General features: G+C 47.6%; 7 protein-coding genes across 7 annotated transcripts; 3 read left to right on the top strand and 4 right to left on the bottom strand.

Annotated features, from left to right (window-relative positions):
• Positions 1–289: 289 nt before the first annotated feature.
• Positions 290–1775, bottom strand: AO090138000193 (uncharacterized protein; the record flags this gene model as incomplete). The annotated part of the gene is made up of 4 exons (XM_023238494.1): positions 290–719; positions 779–1101; positions 1163–1412; positions 1471–1775. The coding sequence occupies 4 exons, from the start codon at positions 1773–1775 to the stop codon at positions 290–292; spliced, it is 1308 nt and encodes a 435-aa protein (XP_023093302.1).
• Positions 1776–4377: 2602 nt separating this feature from the next.
• AO090138000194 (T6SS phospholipase effector Tle1-like catalytic domain-containing protein) lies at positions 4378–6046 on the top strand (the record flags this gene model as incomplete). The annotated part of the gene is made up of 2 exons (XM_001825636.1): positions 4378–4488; positions 4544–6046. The coding sequence occupies 2 exons, from the start codon at positions 4378–4380 to the stop codon at positions 6044–6046; spliced, it is 1614 nt and encodes a 537-aa protein (XP_001825688.1).
• Positions 6047–6872: 826 nt separating this feature from the next.
• On the top strand, positions 6873–7625 carry AO090138000195 (hydrolase; the record flags this gene model as incomplete). Its single annotated transcript, XM_001825637.1, has 3 exons — positions 6873–6935; positions 6998–7266; positions 7328–7625. The coding sequence occupies 3 exons, from the start codon at positions 6873–6875 to the stop codon at positions 7623–7625; spliced, it is 630 nt and encodes a 209-aa protein (XP_001825689.1).
• A 1629-nt stretch (positions 7626–9254) lies between these two features.
• AO090138000196 (bifunctional fumarylacetoacetate hydrolase/alpha/beta hydrolase family protein) lies at positions 9255–11003 on the bottom strand (the record flags this gene model as incomplete). Its single annotated transcript, XM_001825638.3, has 1 exon — positions 9255–11003. One exon carries the CDS (start codon positions 11001–11003, stop codon positions 9255–9257), a length of 1749 nt encoding a protein of 582 aa, XP_001825690.1.
• Positions 11004–15004: 4001 nt separating this feature from the next.
• On the bottom strand, positions 15005–16804 carry AO090138000198 (uncharacterized protein; the record flags this gene model as incomplete). Its single annotated transcript, XM_023238493.1, has 2 exons — positions 15005–15998; positions 16779–16804. The coding sequence occupies 2 exons, from the start codon at positions 16802–16804 to the stop codon at positions 15005–15007; spliced, it is 1020 nt and encodes a 339-aa protein (XP_023093303.1).
• A 1119-nt stretch (positions 16805–17923) lies between these two features.
• Positions 17924–18825, top strand: AO090138000199 (acetate uptake transporter family protein; the record flags this gene model as incomplete). Its single annotated transcript, XM_023238492.1, has 4 exons — positions 17924–18128; positions 18174–18310; positions 18361–18694; positions 18734–18825. The coding sequence occupies 4 exons, from the start codon at positions 17924–17926 to the stop codon at positions 18823–18825; spliced, it is 768 nt and encodes a 255-aa protein (XP_023093304.1).
• A 119-nt stretch (positions 18826–18944) lies between these two features.
• AO090138000200 (uncharacterized protein) lies at positions 18945–20522 on the bottom strand (the record flags this gene model as incomplete). Its single annotated transcript, XM_023238491.1, is given in 6 exon segments — positions 18945–18994; positions 19048–19383; positions 19446–19757; positions 19831–20050; positions 20066–20211; positions 20279–20522. The coding sequence occupies 6 exon segments, from the start codon at positions 20520–20522 to the stop codon at positions 18945–18947; spliced, it is 1308 nt and encodes a 435-aa protein (XP_023093305.1).
• Between the last annotated feature and the right edge of the window lie 520 nt (positions 20523–21042).

Below are 21042 nucleotides of genomic sequence, written 5' to 3'. Positions count from 1 at the left end.
ATCCCACTTCTGCTTGCGCTTGGTGACTGTGTCCTGCCGTTCACGGACCACAGGGAGCTCATTGAGGGACCTAGACTCCTCAGGAGAGAGTTTATAAGGTCGATTTGGGTCAATTGATGCACTCAAAGAGCAAGCAAACCGCACTAGCGATGACTGTGAACCTGTTTTACGGATGATCCCCTGGACATCGACATCAACATCCACCTCGTAATGTCGGATGAATGTGCGGATATCGGAGTGCTGTAGGATTACATTTTGCAGAGCATCCGTAACTTCTTCTACTCAATGGTTAGTACCCAACTCTCTGTGGGTTGGAAACATACTCACCGCTGGTGTTAAATGCTTTGGCCCCAGCGTATCGGAGAAGGTATGGCCGGGTAATCTGGTCAAACCCCGTAATCTCGCCGCCCCGACGCATGCGGGACCGCACCGTAGCTGCTGTGAGTGGCCTCTCCAAGGCAATTCGATATCCCGTGGGTTGCCGCTCTACCTGGCAGAATACAAATTTGTCCAGTATTTCATCCTTGAGTTTCAACTCCTGCTGTCCCTTGCCGTCCAGTACCCCAAGGCTGTAAAGCTTTTCTGGGCAATCCAGCACGGGTCCGGCCGTAGAAAACTTCTTGAAGCCCTGGATATGAAAGAGCATACTCAGCAGGCAAACATGCGGACTGAGGACCAACGTTGGATCGAAGATAATTTCGGGAACCTTAAATTCATTTCTATCCTCCTCTGTTAGGACAAGGCGCCTTAGGGAGCTGCAATAATCAAGAACACCTACGCAGCCTTCTTTCCAAGGAATTTCTTTGTAAAGTCAGGCTTCAAGAAGATGAACAGTCGAGGACGTCCGCCTTCCGGATCTCGGATCAGAGTTAATGATATGTCCGTATAGCGAAGGTGAAGGAGTGCCGACGGACGGCTTGCAGTAATGGCTGCAAGCTGGCAGAAGAGAAGGAGTTGGATACGCTGCCAACCGCAGTCGAATGTCATCTCAGTGGTGGTCAAGAGGACGCGTGCAAATTCGGCTACATCCTCAATATACATGTTCTTCTTCGGCTTCCAATTGAGTTCGAGGTCTTTCTCTTTCGCGACCAGGGCGATGACCTGTTCTTGATCAGTATCTGTGCCTTGTTTAACACGGACAGAAATTGAATTGGGTACTTACATCGTTCACCTTGACAGTTATGTCTTTGCTGAGTCCAGATGCTGTCTCCTGCTTCAGAAGAAGATGCCACCACTTCCAGAATGAATTCAGCGAGCTCTGATAGGCAATCCCTGGGCAGTGGCGACCACCCTTGCCACGACGAATATCACACCGCCAACCGAAGAATGCGTACAGAAATTGAACCGTCTCATCAGAGTTTGAGATCCATTTCCAGTGTTGCGCTGGATCAACTCCAATATATTGACAGTACCTGCCGGGAAGATGTCGATGAGCTTTAACACAGCATGAGAGTCACGGAGATTATCTACCTATTCCAGTACATGCGAGTTTCATCAAGCCTTTCTTGAGTGTTCTGGCTGTACCGATTCTGTCTAAGCTGAGTGACATCCAGGCTCTCAGCCTGGGCCAAGTAGTGTTCCGGAGGCAGCTGGCCCTCGTCGTCGAAGGTATCCTCATCTTTTTCATCATCGGAGTCGTCCTCGCTATCGGACTCTGGGCCGCTGCTGGAGTCGCTCTCAGATTCATTGCCCGAAAATATTACGCTCAGGTCGGAACTGGCATCACTCTGATACTCTGTATTGTCAGACCCTTGCAGACGGGATCGAGGCGCCATAATCAACAGTGCGCAAGGGAAGCCAGGAAGGAAATGAAAAGGAAAAGTCACAAAGAATAAGAGTTAAGTGAGGATAGGAGCGGTTTTGTGCTTGACCAGAAACTCCTAAGGGAGATGTTGCACGAGATATTAGGGGAGAAAAGATACGGGCAAGACAGCGTGCAGCGGACACGATGATATTCAGAACTGTAAAGAATACGAAGAAAGAGCATGAGAGAAAATGAAGGTTGAGGGGAGCCACCTTTGACTCTCCTCCAGGCGGCCATATTAAAAGCATTTCGCTGGGTGATTGATCTCTTTGATCAAAGAGCAACAAAAAGCGCATTTGAAACTATGGACTTTTGTGGCTTCGCGTGGTGGTAATGCTTTGGCCGTGGTAATACGCACAGAGAATGCTAAGACGGGCCGTGGATAGAGCGACGCTTAAAACGGCCGCAGAAGTAGCCCTTTTCGGCCACCTTCTCACCGTCACATCATGAAAATTAGTTAAAATTTATAAAAAGTATGCGCAGGTATATAGATTAATATAATATTATTCTCTATATAAATCTAATTAAATTGAGGCGTTAGATAACTATCGTGACTATTTAAAATAAATAAACAATATTTTTCCACAGATCGGCTAGTAGTATAAGATATAAAATAATTCTATAGTCAACATAGGCCAATTTTATTATTTGTCCAGCTATTAGAACTAATCTTAATCCTCCAATCAAAAAAAATCTTATTATTTTTATACTAGGTCTCTATATGTATCTTATTTTTAAAAATAATATAAAAAGATAAAGCCTATCTATTAAAATTAATATATTTTATAGCAGTAATCCATTCCCGGTTCTCTAGCTATAATAAAAATGGTTTCTCTAGTATATTAAATCTAGTAATAACTTTAGCTATAGCTATCAGGCCTATTATAAACCCTATCTTATCAAAATTATATATATCGCTTAAAGCTATGCTGTACTTCTAAATAGTCTTATTTACCTACTTAAACCAAGCACCTAGAATCTTAGGATTCTCTATTTTAGCACACTAATAGTTATAGCGATATATAAAGCAGGCTTTAAGCTTAGATATACGCTTAGTAAAGTTGTATATCTATTTCTTCTCTATAGTAGTAAAGAGAAAGGTAGTATCACGCTTTAAAAGCAGGATATTGGCCATTTCTTATACGTGTACAGGCCGAGAAGGTACTCTATATTTATCTAGTAATAGGATCCATTCTTTAAATAATTTCTCTTTACTAGAAGTTATTTTATGGCTATTTACGCGTATATCTGTTCGATATATATATCCTAATAGATATCTTTAAAGTATTATACGGGGTATATTAAAAGCACAAGCTGCCGTACGAATATTAGTAATTTAATTTTTTTTAATAGCTAATATAGCTAATAAGACCCTGTCTTCCTACTCCACCTAATATTTTAATAATTTAGGCATTTTTGGTGGTATGGCTGGTAGTTAAATAGTCTTAAAAGAATAGACGCGTAGAAAACGCGTACGTTGGCCCGCTCGCTTGCATGGCCCGCTCGCTTACCGATTACGTTAAGGCACATCGATGTACGCCCGGGCGCGGACATTGGCATCGAAAGGTTGTATGGCGACGGCGTGATTCTATTACACCTGTTAGTCAAATGGCTATAAGATTAGGGTTCTACTTCAGTAGCCATTATTACCTCTATCACTAGTTCATCCTCTAAAGGGCTGTTATAGGCCGCACTGAATCGCTTTAGGTCACCCTTTGGCGCCAGTATCCAAGCGGCTTCGTTCACAGGTGGCATCGTGCCTTGCGGACGACAATCAGGCGCTGTAAATCCACACAGTTAGGAGTATAATTGGTTACTAGATGTTTTATTCTCTTTGCCTTGCTGCTAATAGATATATTTCCCCAGGTAACGAGGTGCAACCCCATGACATCAGGAGTTTCGGCGAAAAGGAACCATCACCCCACAAGAGCTTTCCAAAGTATTTAAATTGGCTGGTGTTTGCGGTCAAGCAATAGAGTTTCAGTAGCCGTTATTGATTATAACCAAAGGTGACTTACTAGGTTCCAGACCATTAGCATTCGTATTCCTATGATTATTTAAACATTTGTAATAAAACTTTCGCTGTAATGCCGCTCTCCGCAAGCCCACAACAAAGCTTAAAGGATTAGCTTCAGAATTAGTCAGAAATATGTCATAGTCCTTTCGAAATAAACGCGGCGAATCATGGCTCTCTTCCACTCCACTATAACGCCTTTGAGGCCAATCTTCCGATGAATGCCTCTAAAAGGGCCTTTGGAACCTTTCACAAGGGGCAGTTGAAGTGTCAATTCTACCTCTAGGGTTGAGATAGGGGCATCTATCGTTCTCCATGCCTACAAGTGATGCAAAAGGCAGAGCTGAAGGAGACTATCGAAAAGGGCTAGTTCTAGACATCGGAATTACCGAAGGCCAACTTCGCCACATGCCATCCACCGGTACCCCATCGGTGATGACAGCTCCACCTCAAGCTTAAAGAACAAAGTAGTCAGCTGACATTTGCGGAAGTGGTCTTCTCTGTCTTCCTCCAACGCAACTATCATATAGCTGCTTACAACCAAAAACAATACCTTAGCATGGAGAGAGCTGGAGCCGCAGACGCCCGAGAATTCGTCCTCTGTTTTGATGGCACAGGATATAAATTTCGAGGAGATGAAGCAGATAGTAATGTTCTAAAGATTTACAGAGTAAGTCCGTGTGGTAGGAACTGGTTTCCTGGGGCAGTCCTTACACGAATAGAAGATGCTTGATCGTAATGATGCCCGTCAATTCCATTATTATCAGCCGGGATTTGGGACCTTTACCACCTCGATCTGGCAGACCCATAATACCAACCAGAATCGGATCAGGAGATGGTTTTCGAATACGAAAGACGCCGCAGTGGGCACGACATTTGACGAACACGTCATGGATGGCTATAGGTTCCTCATGCGCTTTTACTGCCCTGGTGATGGGATTTACATATTTGGTTTCAGTCGTGGAGCATATGTGGCGCGTATGCTTGCTGAGATGCTGGACCATATCGGTCTGTTAGAGGCAGGGAACGAAGGGAAGGTCCGCTATGTTTGGTCGATATTCTCCAAGTGGGCGAAATGTGTCAACAGTGCGGACAGTGACAGAAAAAAAAAGGACGATTTATATACGTATATGAAAGCCCTACGGGAGACGTTCTGTCGCCCAGTATCGCAGATCCGATTTCTCGGCTTATTCGACACCGTCAACAGCATACCGCGATTCGAACTGAATCGTAATAAGTTTCTGTTTCCGTTCACAACCAAAACGTCAGCCAGAGTAATTCGGCATGCTGTCGCTATCGACGAGCATCGTGCTAAGTTTCGCCAGGATTTGCTTTCAGATGACAATCCAAACACACGGTCAACACGGCGCAAACGGCAGGGCCACCGGGAGCCACAAGGGCATCTTCAGCAAGGACGTTGCACAGGAGAGGCATTTTATCGGCCAGTCCCTCGTGTCCGTCCACAAACTGTGAACTCTGGGAACCCGCGAATAGACAAAGAGGCCCACAAGCCGATAGGAACGCCATACGACGCGGGGGGTTGCCCTTTCACGGAGAACGAGGATACCACCCAGGACGTCGAGGAGGTGTGGTTTGCCGGATGCCATGCTGATATTGGCGGTGGATTAACTTTGGATAAAGATGAAGACCTGGCGCTGAGCCATGTGCCATTAGTATGGATGGTACAGGAGGCACAGCGTGCGGGACTCCGACTTGATCCTGAAAAGATGAAGCTATTTCACTGCTTTGATGACTCGGCTGGCAATGGTAGTCTCTCCGGCAATATAGAGCACAGCATCGATGGACAAGAGGCAGGTGGCGAACGCGATTTTAAAACATCCCTCTGGAAGGCCACTATAAATGGACGTGTACATGACTTCCTACAGTACGGCCATGGCGTCCCCTGGCCCACTGTTTTAATGTGGAAACTAGTGGAGTACCTTCCGTTTCGGAGGATGGCGTTGCAAAGCGATGGATCCTGGAAACCGATTCGATGGCCTCTTCCCCTTGGGGAGAGACGTGATCTCCCCAAGGCGGCTCAGGTCCACGGATCAGTCATTCGTCGCATGCAGGCCAATCCAAAGTATAGGCCGGGGAATTTGCTCAGATACGGAAACGGGAAACACAGGAGTCCCTTAGAGGATGGTATTGGTGCGTGGGAGGTGCACGCTCATCGAGGCTGTTTAGTGCGAGAAACGTACCACAAGAAGTTGTCCGAAACCAACTAAACTAAATTATGTGGCCTACTATTTGTAGTAACATGTACGTAATACGCTCGCCTGGAGTGGACAAGCTGTGAGAAGCGCAGGACAATGAGAGAAGAAAGGACAAGAGAGATATAACAAAACCAAAACTGCCTACCATACTGGTCATGCTTGGGAATCAAGTTAATCATACCGATGTACCCGTAATCCCGATTACACTGGCCTTGATAGCATGGACGACATATCTTTTCACGAAGACCGGCCCCTGACCATCGCACTGCACTTGCTCACGCAAGTAGGCGCATACTTTCTCAAGATCAAGAGCGCCACTGAATCTGCGCTTGTTGTGTACGTCAGACGTCAGATTAGACGTAAGATTGTGATGACACCAAACCGGGCCCAGCTCCAGTTCCTGAAGAGTATGGTTTTCCACCAGAGCTGTGGAGATCTCTTACCGCTCTTTATCATTTTCTTCCCGGAGAGTTGATATTCATCCAATACTCATTCACCTCAAATTCAATAGAATTAGCACTTTTGCTGCGGGTCGGGAAAGTGGAAGTCTCGACCACTTGGCGGGCGGCAAACTGTATGCGTTCAGAACCAGATCTTGAACCACCAATAAAACTGAGTTAGGGAAACCCCAGGAAAATCTAGTGGGTCTACCGCGTCGATTTTCAATCATTGTGTAATAGTAGAGTCGTGACGACATGGGTTCTTATGAATAATCTTTAGATAATCTGACCGCTGCCCTCATAGCAGAATACAATATACGTATATAAATAGTCCGTTCATCCCCTCACTCACCTCACGAAATGCAAATTGCTTTGGTCTGTTCGCTGTTATCTTCATCATGCCTCCAGCATACAAACGCCTCGATCGGGATGACTGTGTTTTCTTGTTTATCGACCATCAGGTAAGTTGTATGAAGAGCGCAATGCACGTGGATGTGACAAGATCTGACTTGAAAACAAATAGTCTGGGCTTATTCAGTTGGTGCGCGACTTCGAACCTACTGAGTTCCGGACCAATGTATTGGGATTGGTGAAAACCGCAGCTTATTTCAACGCGCCCTCAGTCCTGACTACCTCGTTCGACACTGGTCCCAATGGTCCAATTGCTCAGGAACTCGTGGATGCATTGCCGAATGCTCCCCTGATCCGGAGACCAGGACAAGTGAATGCCATGGACAATGACGACTTTGTCAACGCGGTAAAAGCAACAGGGAAGAAACAGGTGATCATCAGGTATGTACGCGATCAGATATTCGTCCTTCTCAAGGTGAAGTTGATACTAATTATCTAATAGTGGAGTCCTCACTGAGATCTGCGTCGCATTCCCAGCACTGAGTCTAATTGAGCAAGGATACGATGTATTCGTGGTAACGGATGCTTCCGGGACCTTCAAAGAACATACCCGTGAAGCGGCTCACAAGCGGATGACGCAAGCGGGCGTACAGCTGTTAAATTGGGCAGCGGTGGCTGCTGAGCTGCAGCGAGATTGGCGCCGAGACATCGAAGGGTTTGGCAAGCTTTGGACGGATCATGTGCCTGGATACTGGTGTTTGATGCAGAGTTATTCTAATAACCCGGCAAGCAACGAATAATCATTCGGATTCTAGTGTCCAACGCCAAGTGCAGTCAGTTGGAGCTGTGTCACATATTTATCGAAAGTTATTTTGGAATCTATACTTCGGCTGTAACCAATTAAAGTGTCCGCGTGTATCTATCCCGTAGGCCCCAGAAGATGATCCATCCATGCATTATGATTGGCACTACTATTGATACTACAGTGAGAAGACTTCGCGGATATTATTGTATGTACATCCTATTAATACCAGTAGCCAAGTCTTCGAGATCCATTAGGAATTCGTAGCCTTGTTTCGACTTAACAGTGTCTGGTGTTTGGTTGGTGTTCACAATTCGGGCGGACATCTGAGTCACTGAAGGACGTGCCCACAGTGAGCACCCATCTGCGTTTATTCTTGCTATACTAACCAATAATAATTTGATTCAAGTGCATGGCCAACAGTTGACCCTTGAAGCTAACTACTCAAGACTAACTAGAGTGATACGGTTTGACCCCAAAACTAAGCGCGAACCTGGCCTAGAGTGGTCTCTCAGCGCGTCCAATATACCACGGTACAAATACTGTATTAATGAATTTGACTGTTCATATCAAAAGAGCAGATACATATCTGTCCCTTTTAGCGACCTCACATTGCTTTCTGTTTTGCGCTAGGTGGCGGAAAAGCAGGTAGAAATCATGATGAGGTGACCTGGCCGAAGCCACGCTTCCCGCCGCTCCGTAAATATATAAAAAGAGATAGTGGGGTTGGACGATTAATCCAGGGGTTTGCTCTATGTGAGTCCTCGGAATCAGCTGATGCGGTACGCGGCAGGAAACCTTCAGGAGGATCACCACTGAAGACTATTAGTAGCACGGATGGTCCAACCAGTATTGAAGGCCAAAGCATGTAACACATCGTCCGATTTAATTCATTCGGCTTGTCTCAGATCTACTGTGTGGCTGGCGCACTGCCGTGAAATATTGAGGAATAACCCCAACAGGAATGCTAAAATTACACCTCTGTACACTATGTAAGAGCGAATCACTTGAATGCAAATCGCCAAAGGTAGGAGGGGCGTGACATTCATCATGGGTTGAGACGCAAGGCTGGAGAAGAACCAAGAGTCCTGTTCCCATGACCACGGTAAACAGTCTGGAGACCCAATGGGCATTATAGGTGACTATAACTAGTGCAAGTCGCATTGGGATGGCCGCCCTGAGGTCAATAATGATCCTATATGTGCTATGTAACACAAAGAAGTAATAAATAATGTGATGCCAAGTGACAGAAGTCTAAGTAGAATGACCTGCATATTACCACCGCTAAAAGGCCCGTCGCATCATATTGGCCGGCATCATTCAACTTTGAATGGGCCGTTGACACATCGAAATTCTAATTGTACCCTCGCTTCTCTGAATACCGGTTTCAAAATTCAAACAGTTAAGCTTCGCTTTGCTACCACGAGGAAAACTTTTGTCTTTGCTATGCTAACCCCGTCTCAGACAGCGAAGTCGTCCAGTCCAGCAATCAAAAGTCGCTCCGGCAAGCACCCGTTCTCGGCGACAACCTTACTGCGGCAACGATGATCTTTGTTGATTTAGACTATACATGAAACCTTCGGTCTATCAAACAATGTGTGAACGAAAATAATCCGGAATGTAACTCTTAAATCTGCGTCAAAACTGCCTTCACAGTTCCCTCAACATCCTCAAACAGATGCCAGTGTCCCACATCCTTTAGCACCTCGACATGACTACCTCCAGTTGCCTCGGAGTATTTCTGGCAGAGCGCTGGTGTACCGATCTTGTCCTCTTCACCGGTGACGATCGACACAGGAATGCGAAGCGACTTGATATCCAACGGGTCAGTGGCGGATCCAGCAAGCGCCGCACACGCCTTGGCATATCCTTCGGGGTCTTGACTGAGAAGCGAGGACCGCACTGCACAAATACTCAACGGCTTGTTCTGCTGTACGTAGGCTGATGTTCCAGCTTGCACTATAGCATCCACAACCGACAACATCCCTTCTTTCCGAACGAGAGCCGCCCGGGCATTGGAGCCCTGGCTACCTGCTTCTGGAAGTGGGTTCGGGGGAGGCCCCATGAGAATCAGCTTGGATACAAGGGCAGGGTGCTCCAGGGCAAGCTTGAGAGCCACTAGAGATCCCATTGAGTGGGCAATTACGGTCACGCCTTGGTTGACACCAACCACCTGTGACATATTGTAAAAGTCATCTGCAAAAGAGGTAATGGAGAGGGTGCTGAGTGCTGATGTCGGGGAGAGACCATGGCCTTCCAGGTCTAGAAGGTGCAAGGAGTGTGTCGACTGTAGTTTCGTGATCAGGGGATAGAAGTAATTTGAAGACCCCCCAAGTCCATGAATGAAGAATACGGGGGGCCCACTCTCCAAACCCAGTCGTTGGTAGAAGAGGTGCTTGCCGTTAATGTTGGTCAACCCCGAGTTGGCGGGCGCCTTTTGATTGGAAACGGGAATGTGAGACTCAGCGCACTCCGAGGTGGTGTTGGCAGCGTCCACAGTCGCCATACGGTTTGTCAACGTTCCCAATCCTGTCACAGACACGCTGATCTCATCTCCAGTCTGCAGGAACTTCATCGGCCGGAATCCAAAGCCCACGCCAGCCGGGGTACCAGTGGCTATAACGTCGCCAGTTTGCAGGGTCTGGCCAGCACTGATGGTAGCAATCAGTGTAGGAATGCTGAAGATCAGATCGCTTAGACTGGCCTCCTGGCGCAGCTCCTGATTGACAAAAGTCTGGATCTTCAGGTTCTCAGGGAGACTCTCCTTAGGGACCGCGACGGGGCCCATGGGGCAGAAGGTATCAGGTGATTTACCGAGGAAGAATTGTTTGTGGTCTCGCTGGCGCTCACGTGCAGTCATATCGTTCACAATGGTATAACCCCACACATGGTCTGACGCGTTCTCTTCGGAGATCTGGAACCCCGGCTTGCCAATGATGACACCGATCTCACCCTCGTAGTCGACGGTGCTGGTGAACTTGGGGTGCAGGAGAATAGGCTCTTCAGGGCCAATGATGGAAGTGGCACGCTTCGTAAAGATAACCGGGTGGGTTGGCTGATCGGACTTATCACTAGCATCATAGCCCGAGGCGTTGAACTCCTTGGCGTGTTCGACGTAATTCTTTCCAACCGCGAGTACATCGCGGCCCGAGATGGGAGGGAGGTGCTTCACGCTAGAAAGTAGGAAGGATTGTGCACCGGATGCCTTGATTCCCTGCTCTCCGACCGTGATGACTTGATAAAGATTTGTCAATGGGGTGCCGGATTTGAAGGATAGAGGGGTAACCATTGAGGTCCTGAAGTCGAGATGGCCGATTCTGGGGCCACCGTTAGGTTCCAGGTATGCGACATAATTGGTGAGGTTATTAATCGTCATATTGAAATGATTGATGAGGTTATAGAGGTGGATGTTGTATATGGTACAATTTCATTATGCTGCTGCCACCTTTATAATTCCAATCTATTGAGGGCAAAGTGGGGTGCAAACATCGGCAAGCAAACTTTTGTCATCCTGCACGTTTTCCCGCGCATCGCCGCGCATCGCCGCAACATCCGCAGCAACGACGCCGACTCCGATCTCTCACGGGAAAAGTCCCATGGCTCAGTGATCATCTCCTTTATGGAGATACATGCAAACTTTCCCAGGTGGCCGGTGCAGACGGTATTGAGATCCCGGGACCGGTCGAAAGGGGTTATCTCCCTCTGGCATGTATTCGGTTGATGCGTAGAAAGAGAAATAATAATTCTGGATCTGACGGTAAACGTGGGGAACTAGTCTATGTATTATACGTGGAGCGGGTCGAGTTTCAACTGATATCAGAAATGGTTTCATTTCTTTAAATTAAGCAGATACATAAGACGTTTTCATGTGTGTGACTTTCAGATGTTGACATGAACAAGCTTTACATGTGTAGATTATCGCATCTCCGAGCGTCCAAAGTACTTCGGAATCTCCTTGAATCGATTCCCGATCCCTTCTGTTCGGCCAACACGAAGTGGTCGTCCCCACTCTTCCATGATCCCTTTGTCATGAAAACGCCAAAATTGCCAGGAGCAATCTTCCCCGACAAAGCTCCGGATGACGGTTTCTCCCCCTGGATGCTCGCGGATGAACTTGGTACAGTCATAGACAATTTTGTCCACGACAATCCAAGCACGGCCGTGGCCTTTCGAGAAGCTTAACTTGTGGTCTCTGACCACCGCGGCCGGGATAAAGGGTAAATCGTTGTCGGGGATAGAGTCTTGAAGTGGATATTCGAGGTATAATTCTTCGACGTGCTTCGCGTGCTCGAAGTCTTCGGCGTGTTTGATGTGTTCAACATGCTCCGAGGAGGGCTTGACGCTTGTGACATGCGCAGTAGGCCCGTTTCGTGGGCGTCTGAGACTTAGCCAGCCCATTGCGATAATCTCGATAGTTGCAGTAGGGAAGCTGTGGAAGATAGGCCGGGCCAAATGACATCTTGTTGGGTCGCTAGATTGCGGAGAAGCGCGGAGAAGGGGAGAAAGGGGGAAGTGGTGCCCTAAGTCCGAGAAGATGGAGAAAGTCACCCCGATTGGGTGCCCACTCAACCCCCATGGCGGATGAGCAGATCAGTGCGGGGAAGGTTTACTCAACCAGTATTGTATGATAAAACCACATATCAGAGAGATTCGCATTGTCCTAATCACCCCCGACCTGTACAACCTCGTTCTCTCTTTGACAAACAGAACAGTGCTCAATTCTATTCATCTTATTTACTCCACCCTTCATTCACCATGTTTAAGGTGTCATGGATGTCAAAGGACTGCCCAGTCGAGCATTATGATGGGCCACCGCGCAACATCGCATACATTGATCAGCTTGATTTCGACCACAATCTCCAGCCCGTCAACTATGAGATCGCCGGAACAAGCGCGTCATCGAAAATTCTCATCCTAGACGTTGACATCCTGGAAGCAACCGGCCGGGAGCCCTACCGAGGAGACGTCCTCATCGTAGGTATGTTATTCCACCACTGTCTCCCTCAACCTTTACCGGCTGACGAAAATGTTCTGCAGGGGAGAGATTCGCTTATGTAGGCGAGGTTCCCAACAAAGATACACTCCTCGCAGATTCCAGTGTCCGTGTCTTTCACGGAAAGGGGCGCACGTTAATGCCAGGGTTGGGGGACTCCCACACCCACTTCACCTGGAACGGCGGCGACCTGGATCGGCTGGGAGAACTCGGTGTTGAGGAACATACTCTTCTCACCGCCAGGAGCGCCGAATGCTTTTTGGATTCCGGTTACACCATGTGCTTTGGAGCTGCATCCGCTAAGAAACGCCTGGATGTCGTGATTCGAGACGCAATTAACGCTGGAGATATCCCAGGTCCACGATTCTTGGCGAATGGGCAAGAAATGGCACGAAGAGGGGGCGAACTAGTCAGGGGAATCACTGCGTATGCTGATGGCCCCGAAGAAATGAGAGAAGTGTACGCCAGAAGAGAAAGAATAACTTGGACCACACTGACAACACATCAGTATCCGTGAACATATCCAGCTCGGAGTGGATCAAGTGAAGCTTTCAATGTCTGGAGAATCGGTAGGACAAGCATAGAAATTCGTCGGAGCTTAGTGCTAACGAACTATTATCAGATCACGGAGACCCGAGATGCAGAAGACTGCTACTTCACCCCACAAGAGACAGCAGCATGTGTTGACGAGGCCCACAAAATGAATAAGCGGGTCTGCTCACACGCACGAGCGCGAGACTCTGTCCAGCAATCAATTGATTTTGGAGTTGACGTCATCTATCATGCCTCCTTTATCGACGGAAAAGGTAAGGCCCCTCTGTATTTGGATTGTTCATCGCATCCTGATGACTTTGAAAGGCATGGATGCCCTCGAAAAGAAGAAATCCAAGCACGTAGTAGCACCCGCCATCAATTGGCTCATTGCTACGCTCCACGACGCTGTCGCTTTCGGCTACACTACGGAGAAGGCTGAGCAGGTAGGCTACCAGAGGGAGCTTGATGCTGCGGTTCTGGCCATGCGAGAGATGCATCGGAGGGGGATCGTGGTCCTCCCTGGAGGGTCAGTCTTCAGACCCGTTCACCCTATCAAGTGGAATTTCTGACACCTGTTTCAGTGACTATGGATTCGCCTGGACGCCACACGGCACTTATGCGCGTGACCTTGCCCACTTTGTGGAGCGTTTCGGCTTCACACCGCATGAGTCTATCATTGCAGCGACTTATGGTATGGCTAAGCTGTTTATGCGCTCCCACGAAATGGGCCAAATAAAAGTTGGCAACTATGCGGACTGTCTCGTGGTCGATGGAAACCCACTGAAGGATATCACTATACTGCAGAATCACGATCTTCTTAATATCATCATGATCAATGGGAGGGTTCATAAGGCTGGGGCCAAGGAGTATGTCATTCCTACGCAGGGTTTGACTGGCATCCATTCCACGACGAATTAAATGGTCCACATGCAAGTTCAACGCTATATTCTTGCTTAAGCATATAACACTGTGTACAATAGGATTCTTTTCCTACTTTATCCCCTGCTTTCACTCCTTAATGTTTGAAGTATATGATCATTTCCACAATTGATACCACTGTCCAAGAATCTTTGAATGGACATTATTGCTCGGGAGGTAAATAGTAATATAGTGATCGTATCCTTTACGCACCGCTATTTACCCTCAAGATATTTAACCACTGAACTGCTCAACCGTTAAATTTATATATAACTTATAAGATTGGTGATTTTTTATTTGCAAGGCAATTTAGTTCGTCTTCATCCCCTGGCGAGCTCTTAATGTTCACTAAGTTGGGGGCAATGAGTGTGATGAAGGTCCACTGTCACATCCCCATGTTCCCTGTCACTTCCACAGTGAGGGCCGCTAGCAGCTCACTTTACCGCGACAAGACTGACAGAACTCCGCAGCGAGCATACAGAGGGGTATCGGCCCAGTCTCAGGCCCAGGCCCAGGCCCGACCAATTATTCTTAATCTGCATGTATGGCAATAAGGTCAATAACAGGACCATCGAAACAATTCCTCATCAAAGATTCGGACAACACTGTTGATGGGAAGCCCTAGTTGGGTCACGTGACCTTGTTTGGTGGATGGCTTAGGTAGACTTCCTCGCCCACCTTCAATCAATCCTCCTTACACACATCGTCGATCTCTTTTCTAGCCTACCAGTTCCCACAAATGCAAAGTATAATACACAGATAGGTTGTTCGTTTTCGAAATTTCATATCTGACATTCGCATTGGCAGTCTCAATTACTCAGTGGTCTTCTCAAAAGCTAGCGGAGCAGAATTGGATAACATGCGAGTTGGCTTTCCGGTAGACTTGGGGTCTGGGCCAATAGAGCTATAAGGATAGCCAAGGTCAAGCGGACTCACACTCTCAGATACTCAATCTGGTCTTCAGTCAACTTGATACTGAGGGCCTGAATATTATCATGCAGGTATTCAACTTTGCGGTCACCAACCAACGGAATAACATTTGGTGCCTTGGCTATGACGTAGACGAGGGCTATTGCAGTCACAGACTCGATACTGTGTTCTGATGCCACCTTCACTAGTGCCTCGCTCACTTCCTTCTCCTTTCCACTCTGCTTTCCAGGTCCAAACATGGTCCGCAAACCTTCACCAGCCTGTTCCCGCGAGATCATGGCTTTCTTAGTTTGGAACTTGCCACTGCCAACGACCTCCCAGGGCGCGATAGCCATTCCGAAATGACGTGCCACAGGTATGATCTCACGCTCGAGACCACGAACCATCACATTCCACCTGCCCTGGTAAATACAGAACGGGGTCTTTGCATGCGCTTGAGCATAAGTGTCCGCTGCACTTGCAACCCAGGCGGGGGCCATTGAGATCCCGAGGTACAAGACTTTGCCTTGCTCAACCATCATATGCAACGTATCCATAACCTCTTGAATAGAAGTCGTGTGATCCCACCAGTGCTTGTAAAGGATATCGATGTACTCTGTTTGCAATTTCCGCAAAGAGTCACGCACGCTCAGTTGAATGCTTTTGCGATGATTTCCTCCGAAATTGGGTGTCTTTCCTTTTCCCAGCTCGTGAGAATTGTAATTGCTAGTGAACTTTGTGCCGATCACTATTTGGTCGCGATTCTGGCGAGAAGCCATCCATTCTCCTAGCGAGATCTCCGACTGTTCATCTTGGTAGAGATTGGCAGTGTCGATGGAATTACCGCCGGCTTCAAAATAGGCGTCTAGTAATTTGAACGACGACTCTTTGTCCATCGATCCTAGCATAGAGTTCCACTTTTCTCCGATGGACATCCCGCCCAGCTGTAAAGGCGAGACACGAATCCAGGCAGTGGAAGAGAGAATGGGGCAGGGGTAAGGAAGGTCATATTCGTGGCTAACAAATTCTTAGTCTGAAAATGGAGGATTGGGGTATTATAGATGCTCTCATTCATATCGAGTTTGAGAGGCTTGGAGAAACAAATTGAAGACTACAGTGAAAATTTCATAGACAATGTGGTGAGGCTTGAGCCTCGATCTATATTATTTACCCGGGTGGATCCGGACATAGTCGGAGAAAGAAATATTATGTCCGATCTTTCACAAAGAAGGAAACAGGCGAAAAGAATGCTCCATTCTAACGGAGGTAGGAAGGTGCTTGCCGCTTATATCTGTCCTGGTCGATCTTGGGCAGTGATTTCATATATCCGACAGTAAGAGCTACCAGACTCCTACGTACAGAGACATTAAGGCACGAATAGCAGTATATGCCGTGAATTGCCGAATCAACCGATCATGTCAGTTAAACACCAAAGTGGCATTGTCGAACAGCGTACTTGTTTATCCTTTACCAGCATTTAAGTTTCCAGCAATCGAGGATTTTGTGGGTGGAGAACGTCCCACTTTTGGGCGATGCCTCGCTTGGGAAACCATTGAGGGTTATGATTTGGTAGTTGTCAATTTTCACAATGTCGTGGTTGATAGATGTCTGCGAGGTAACTCCTAACTCCACTCCCTACTACCCTACCCAGTAGGGAAGGCACTGGATATAGGACTCATATCAAATGATAGCGGGTACAACCCTCGTTCATCATGCCTTCTGACGACGATGTGTACTCCAGTATATTTAGATTGCACCAGGGCTTCTTCCCTAATATTACTCCGGAAATAATCTCACCACCTCCGACCACGGTCGTGCGTCATCACTTCTTAGTTTTAGTAGAAATTTTACATCTTCTGGAGACCACGGCAAGCGCCTTTTTGACTTTAGTTGGGTCTTGTTACTATCACCGGGAAACGCGAGTTTCGTAGCAATCATGTCAAGCACCTGGTCGACGACACATCTCGATCCTCACATTGGGTGGCCACAGCTCGCCAACGATCTCCGTTGCATGGCACTTGTCATGAGGATGTACTACCAGAGCAATCAGCGGGGCGTGAAGACCGATCAGGACGCATTTTGGACGGGTCGAACGGAGCCTCTGGAAGGAATGTCATGAAATAGGCATGCCGAGGAACATGAGTTTGAATACGGAGAATCCCCCGACCGAATATCTGTTGTGTTTCATCCAGAGTGACTGCCAGCCTGCTATCTAAGGGGCCTTCGGACTGGCCAATGCATGTCCCAACAATATCAATTGTCGAGGCTGAGGTGTTTTTCATCGCCCTATCGGTCTTGTGTGCGGACGTTCTCTTACCTGAGGCCTGGATCTACCTAAAGATGGCCGTTTATTGTTACGATTGCCGCTATGGCTGCTGCCCCAATCGCCACAATGTCGTGCTTTGGTTGGAGGATCCGTCGGGTTGGGATGGCCACGGAAACGGTAGGCAATCGCTCTGGCCGGGTAGACTCTGCATTTAGTCGACGGCGAAAAGCTGCGGGCAAAGGCGGGATCGGATAGCGCTGTTCAATAGGGTTGTGGAAGCCAGTAAGGGCCACTCAAGGATAATATTTTCTTCATTCACTCTAGCTAAGAAATCGAAGAGTTCATTAGTGCAGTTCATCCTCCCTAGTCCTGTATTTGGACAAGACCCTCATGCTGGAGTTTCCAAAGGAGTCCGCGCAAGTCCGCGCAAGTCCGCTGCATCTCCTTCGCCCCCTAGAACTCAAACCCCAGCTCTAGCATGTAGAACTTAAATTTTGTAGATCCAGTCATGCATTGGCCAGACCAATCACTATCCTGCAGCAATATAGCGCTTAGTTCATTCCCCGGATTTCAAGCTGTAGGAAACTCTACATTAGTTCCACAGAGTATATAAACCGTACATGTATCATACAAACGTGGAGCATCCATCAACCCTTTTGATCTTCTGCCTAGCACAATGGACTCGAATGACTTTGCAACCACGAAATCTGAAGAGGCAAAAATGTCTTCTTCGTCTCAGACAAATCACCTTGAGCATACAAACCTTGGACGGATCCACACTGCTGGTGGACACGTAGATGATAGAAGTCAACCAGCTCTTCCGGTTTATCATCGCACTTTTGCCAGCCCCTCCCCATTGGGATTGATATCATTCGCGACAGGTATGGCGCTTTGACTCTCGTGACAATATGCGACTGACTCTGTAGACATATTCCTTATATGCGTATTCGGACTGCAAGCCAGGGGTGTGACTGCACCAAATGTGATGATTGGGTGTCTGATATTCTATGGCGGCGTTGGTCAGTTTATTGCTGGAATCATGGAATTTATCACGGGAAACACGGTAACTCACCCTTGGATCAATGAATCCGAACCGCAGCTAATCTTTCACAGTTCGGTGCCACCGTCTTTTCCTCCTATGCTGCGTTCAACTTGTCGTATGCAATGATTTATTTGCCCGGGACGGGTATTCTGGCTGCATACACCGATTCTGCAACCGGGGCCATAAGCCCTAGTTTCAACCAGGCTCTGTCGCTCTATCTGTGGGCATGGTTGATTGTAACGGTAGTATTTACCGTCGCGGCGATGCGATCCTCCTGGGTTCTTTTCATCGACCTATCCTTATTGGACATTTGCCTTCTCCTGCTTGCGTGCGGATATATGGTCAATGTCCAGAGCCTTCTGACAGCTGGATATGCTTTCGGGCTTGTGGTGTCATTCCTTTCCTGTGAGTACCACCTGGGGGAATGTGAACTGAAACTGATAGTCTCGGCAGACTGGGCTGGTTGTGCTGGGTTATGGGGCGGCGGAGTAACACCTATCAAGCTGCCGACATTTGAGATGCAAGCAGCTGTTTGAGCTACCATTCCTCTGGATAGCGACTCCAAATGGACAACGTATCAATTGGATAGGCCATGTGAATAGAACGAGAATTTATTGTACGAAGGTATTCAAGTATGATTAAAGTTAGGCTGGTGTTATAATGCTGTGTTTTCATAATTGTTCAGGCCGAGTGTGGACAAGATTTCTGAGTGACATCTATTTTAGCAAATTGTCCAAAAGCGGGAAACGGCGACTTACTGGACCATCCCAGGTCTGAACCAAACATAGGCTCCACCCACTCCTTTCCATATTTAACTCCATCATCAGAGGTATAACAGACAGCACTGTTGCCCACAGAGAGAGCCATCTTGGGCTCCATGGGTTCGTATCGCTCCATAGCTGATCGCCAGCTTGGGTTATGTTGAGCGACGAGCAAGGAGTAGATATTAGCCGCAGCTACACTCCCCATCAACATTGCGTTTCCTCCCAACTTGATTCCTGCAACATTCACAATATCTCCAGCTGGAAACATTCGAGGGATGACTTCGTCTCTCGAGATAATTTGGAGACTGCCGATGTAGATTAGCGTCACTCCTATACTTGTTAATGGCAAATTTTGAATACCTACTTTGAATCAGTGTTGATGCTTCCGTTACTGAGAATGTAAGATGGCAAGAATTGCGATGAAGGGGTGGGGGAGGCCATTGCCATAATGACCATGCCAGTATGTAAACGATTGCCATCCTGGAATTTGACGTAGAATGTCCCATCTGGCAGCTCTTGGACATCAGCACGCTGGTTCAGAATGACGTCTATTCCTTGCGCTCGCAGCAGTTCTAATGTCCTTGTCTTGAATTCTTCGGGCAGCGGCTCGTTTGAGAGCAATTGATGCCGCGAATGGACTAAGGTAACTGGCGTTCCGGTGTAGTGTGTTTTGATCTTGCCGGCAAACTCAACACCTATAGCGCCTTTTATGACAAAAGTAAATTAGCTTCTCGGTGCAGTAGCTTCTTGAAATATTGGATAATGTTGGATAGCCACCCCAAGATTGAAATTCATGGACTTTCCATTTCAACGTACCACCTCCGACGACCACTACGCCTAGCTTTTCAGCTTCAATAATCTTCTCTATGAATGTTGAAGCATCGGACAAGTATGAGCGGAAATGCCTGGATCGCGGGACGATAGGCCATGGGCGCCGAAGACCTGAAGATATAAGAATGTAGTCGTATTTTAGATGCTGTGATCTGCCTTCCAGGTCCTAGTATCTCATCACCTGGCTCGTCGGATCGATACTTATAACGGTTCCCTGAACAAAATCGATATCCGGCCGGCTCAATTCAGAAAATCCTTTGTACACCTTCCACATCACGCTTGTTTCCGCGGGCGAGATGTGGGCTAGTGGGGCTCCGACACTATGGACTAAGTCACAGATAAAGGATCAGCCGATGTCGTGGTTGCTGGTCTACTCGGCCTCTTGTAGACTTACAAAATCCATCTCTCTCATCGACCACGGTGATATCAAAGTCTTGCACTGAAGGGACATTTTGAAGGTGACTGTAATCTCCGTAGGAAGCAAATGGGATAGGTAGACCACCCTTCAAGGCCGTCAGGGTGAGGGTTGCTGACATCCCAGCGTATGAGCACCCCACAATGACAATTTTTGGCTTCCTCACGGCCGCGTAGGGCGGGTGGTTTCGGCTGCGAGGGACGACGGTGGTGTGCTGAGGCATCGGTTGCTGGAGGGCAATCGTATCTTTTGGTTTGCTGTACGGCCGAGCAATGAGTTTGGTATATGGATGTGTTGTATGGAATATGAAGGAAGGGATCATCCGGAGATTGAGGCGACAAAGTTTCATGTCAAACACCTTATTTTTGGGGGATTGCAACTTACAACCCGTACACCCCGGTTTCCTATATAGCTGGAACCATCACCTCCGATTAAATCCCTTTCCGAGAGCTTCGGTTAAGACGGCAAATAATCCAATGAATAGATATCGGATCTGCGAAGATATATTTTTTTATCTCGGAGTTAACACCAGCCACTCGGGGATGATGAATGCGTGTATATTTGGAAGACACTTGGCGCGAGACACCGCATATTTCGGAAATATTGAGTCGGAAACAACTCAATATTCTCGGAGACAACGGACTATACCGAGAGTCATTTGCCGGCATCGGACCGTACTTTGATATCCCTTACAAGTTCCACCGACCTTTACGCCAAATTTTCCACGCAGGCCAATTAACTGA

The sequence above is a fragment of the Aspergillus oryzae genome, chromosome 6, assembly GCF_000184455.2.
Source record: "Aspergillus oryzae RIB40 DNA, chromosome 6".
Classification (NCBI taxonomy): Eukaryota; Fungi; Ascomycota; class Eurotiomycetes; order Eurotiales; family Aspergillaceae; genus Aspergillus; species Aspergillus oryzae.
Note: the sequence above shows the minus strand (reverse complement) of the source record. Positions and strands in the feature narration are given on the sequence as shown.